Genomic DNA, 2,633 nt, shown 5'->3' with positions numbered 1-2,633 from the left:
AGCGCCTCTTCCCCACCACGTGATCCCCATTCTCCACTCGGAATATCTTGTCACGTGCAAACAGGGCGCAGCCCCGGGGCTTCCCAATCCCACGCCCCACATGGTTGTTCCTATAGAGGTGAGATTTCTGCTCTTAGACTAGTGAGTCTCACACTTTACCATCCATCAGAGTTCCCCAGAGAACTTGTTCAAATTCAGATGGCGGTCCCACCCAAAGGGGTTCTGATGCAGCAGGTCTGCCATGGAGCCTGAGAATCTGTATTTCTAACAATGCCAGGTGATGCTGCTGGTCTAGGGTCCACACTGTGAGAACCCTGTCTTAGATAATCCCCACGTGGCCCAGGGCTGAAGACCAACAGCAGCCCATGCTTATCACCGACACCTGAAGTGGGCATCGATTCTTCCCTGAGCAGGCAGGTCAAGCCCCTCCAGCCCTGTTTGCACACTGGAGCTCAGGACTCATCCTCACCTGGCCCAGGCCTGCACCTGCTGGTTAGTCACTCAACAGCTGTGCACAGGCACGAGCCGCTGTGCCTGGCATGGGGACAGAACCAGGCAGGGCGAATCAAAGACAGCAGGCTGCCAGGTCAGAGCCCTGGCTGGGGCGGTGGGCCGGCGGGCGGAGGGGGCTCCCCAGCCTGTGGGGCGGGACAGGTGTAAGCAACAGCATGAGTCAAGAGCACGAGGCGGGACCGCGGGGGTGGGGGAGGGGAACAAGTAGCCAACCAGCTGTGTGGGGTGCGCGGGCTCAGGGCGAGGTAGAGTGAGAGGTCTGCCCATTCCAGGTCTCCAGCTTGTCACGGGCAGCCAGCACTACATGGCCTGGGACAAAACCTCCTCCCACACTCAGGGCTTACAATGCTCCAGAGAACGTGGTCATAAAGCTGAAAGAGCCTGGACTGCAAGAGACAGAAGCCTGCGTGCTCCAGCTCTGTCACTTCTAGTGTGTGACCTTGGGAGACGCATTTAACTTCCCTGGGCTTCAAGATGAAATTGTCAGTGTTTGAGGTGGCCACCGGTGCTGCTCACAAATCCTCTCCACTTCTACTCTGTTTCTGAGTACATGGAGGACCACACTTCACCACCCTCTCTGAAGCTGGGCACGGTCCGTAAGATGCTAGCTCCCTGTGACACATCTGGATTCACAGATGATATATGCCATTAAAGTCCCTGGGTGGTACAAATGGTTTGTGCTCAACTGCTCACCTAAACATTGGTGGTTCAAACCCACCCAGAGGCACCACAGAAGAAAGCCTGGTGATCTGCTTTCATTAAGATTACAGCGGTTCGACTCTGACACACACATGGAGTCACCATGAGTCTGAATCGACTCGACGACTGTGGGTTTTGTATATGCCATTTCCTTCCCACCGCTGTGATGTGTCTGCCTGGGTCCATGAGTAACGAGAACGAGCCCGTCTGCCAGCCTGCACTGGATGTGCAGCCTGAGTGAGAAACAAACTTCCGTTGTGTTAAGCAACTGAGATTTGGGAGTTCTTTGTTACTGCAGGGAGACTGAGTCCATCCTGACCGATACAGCATTGGGAAGATGTGATGCAGAAAGCAAAAAGTGTGGTGTCCAGCATGACGGAGCCCTTCAGGCTCCTGGCCCCTCTCCCAGGACCTGGCTTTGCTGGACTAAGTCATCTGGTCTATAGACATGCCCCCTTGAGAGTCCTGCCATGTAGAGGGAGGAGGCCAATGGCGGGAGGCCCCACACTGCCGCTAGATTCCTATGAGACAGCACGTGGCTCAGGTTGGTGGGAGGGAGAGAAGGGGCTACGGTCACAGTGATTCCCAACAGGGTCCACGGGCCCTGCCAGATTATGTGGCAGCAACTGTGAGGGACTTTTACAGACTGACCATCCCACAGACATCCACAGGGTCTCTTGTGTGCACCTCTCCTCCCTTTGAAGGCTTTTCTGTGATGTCTATTCAGAGCGGCCAGCAAAGGAACCCTGCCTTCATGCCTCAGTCGCCCTGTGATCTTGGCTAAGCCACAGCCCTTTCTGAGTTCCTTATTTCTGGGCTTCAAACTCTGATGTCCCAGCAATTCACCTGAATGAAAGTCCCGGACAGAGGCAGAGGGCTTACAAGGTGATTTCACCTGCTCTGAACTCTCACAGGGAGGCTCTGGGCCTCAGCACACTTGCTGGGACCCCAAGGGAAGTATTCTGGCCACCGGTAATCTGGTCCCTGTCCCTGGCGGTGAATGACTAGGATGACCACATAAGTTAGTCTCCAAACTGGAACAGTTCTGAGAGTGAAGGGGGCAGTATAAATAATTACCTGCAAACAACAGGTATGAACCAGGACCGTCTTCAACAAACCAGGATAAACAGTGAGTCGACGGCTGAAGAACAGAAATGGACCTACCTCTCTGTGTCTCAGCTGGAAGCTTCTCCCCTCATGGTAGCAGTTGTAGGTTTTTAGCAGGCTTAAGAGCTCCGACCTAAAAAGACAGACACCAGACACTCCTGGGGGGTGGCCAGGGCCATGGCCTCACTTTCCTCATTTCAAAATGGGTATAATATACCCATCTTGCCAGCCGTGCATAATCAGAATACGCCATCATGACCTGTGCCCTGTAGCCTTCCAGAGGGTTTCGCAAACAGGCCCCCGTAGAAGACACG

At 54.5% G+C, this 2,633-nt stretch overlaps 1 protein-coding gene across 1 annotated transcript in view; it reads right to left on the bottom strand.

The window, feature by feature from the left end:
- RASSF4 (Ras association domain family member 4) overlaps positions 1-2,633 on the bottom strand; it is a 27,323-nt gene that overhangs the window by 21,285 nt on the left and 3,405 nt on the right. The window contains exon 2 of the mRNA XM_012559874.1: positions 2,377-2,477. Within this exon, the coding sequence (XP_012415328.1) occupies positions 2,377-2,477 (101 nt within the window). The remainder of the gene's footprint in view (positions 1-2,376; positions 2,478-2,633) is intronic.

Source organism: Trichechus manatus, unplaced genomic scaffold, assembly GCF_000243295.1.
Source record: "Trichechus manatus latirostris isolate Lorelei unplaced genomic scaffold, TriManLat1.0 scaffold00349, whole genome shotgun sequence".
Taxonomy (NCBI): Eukaryota; Metazoa; Chordata; class Mammalia; order Sirenia; family Trichechidae; genus Trichechus; species Trichechus manatus.
Note: the sequence above shows the minus strand (reverse complement) of the source record. Positions and strands in the feature narration are given on the sequence as shown.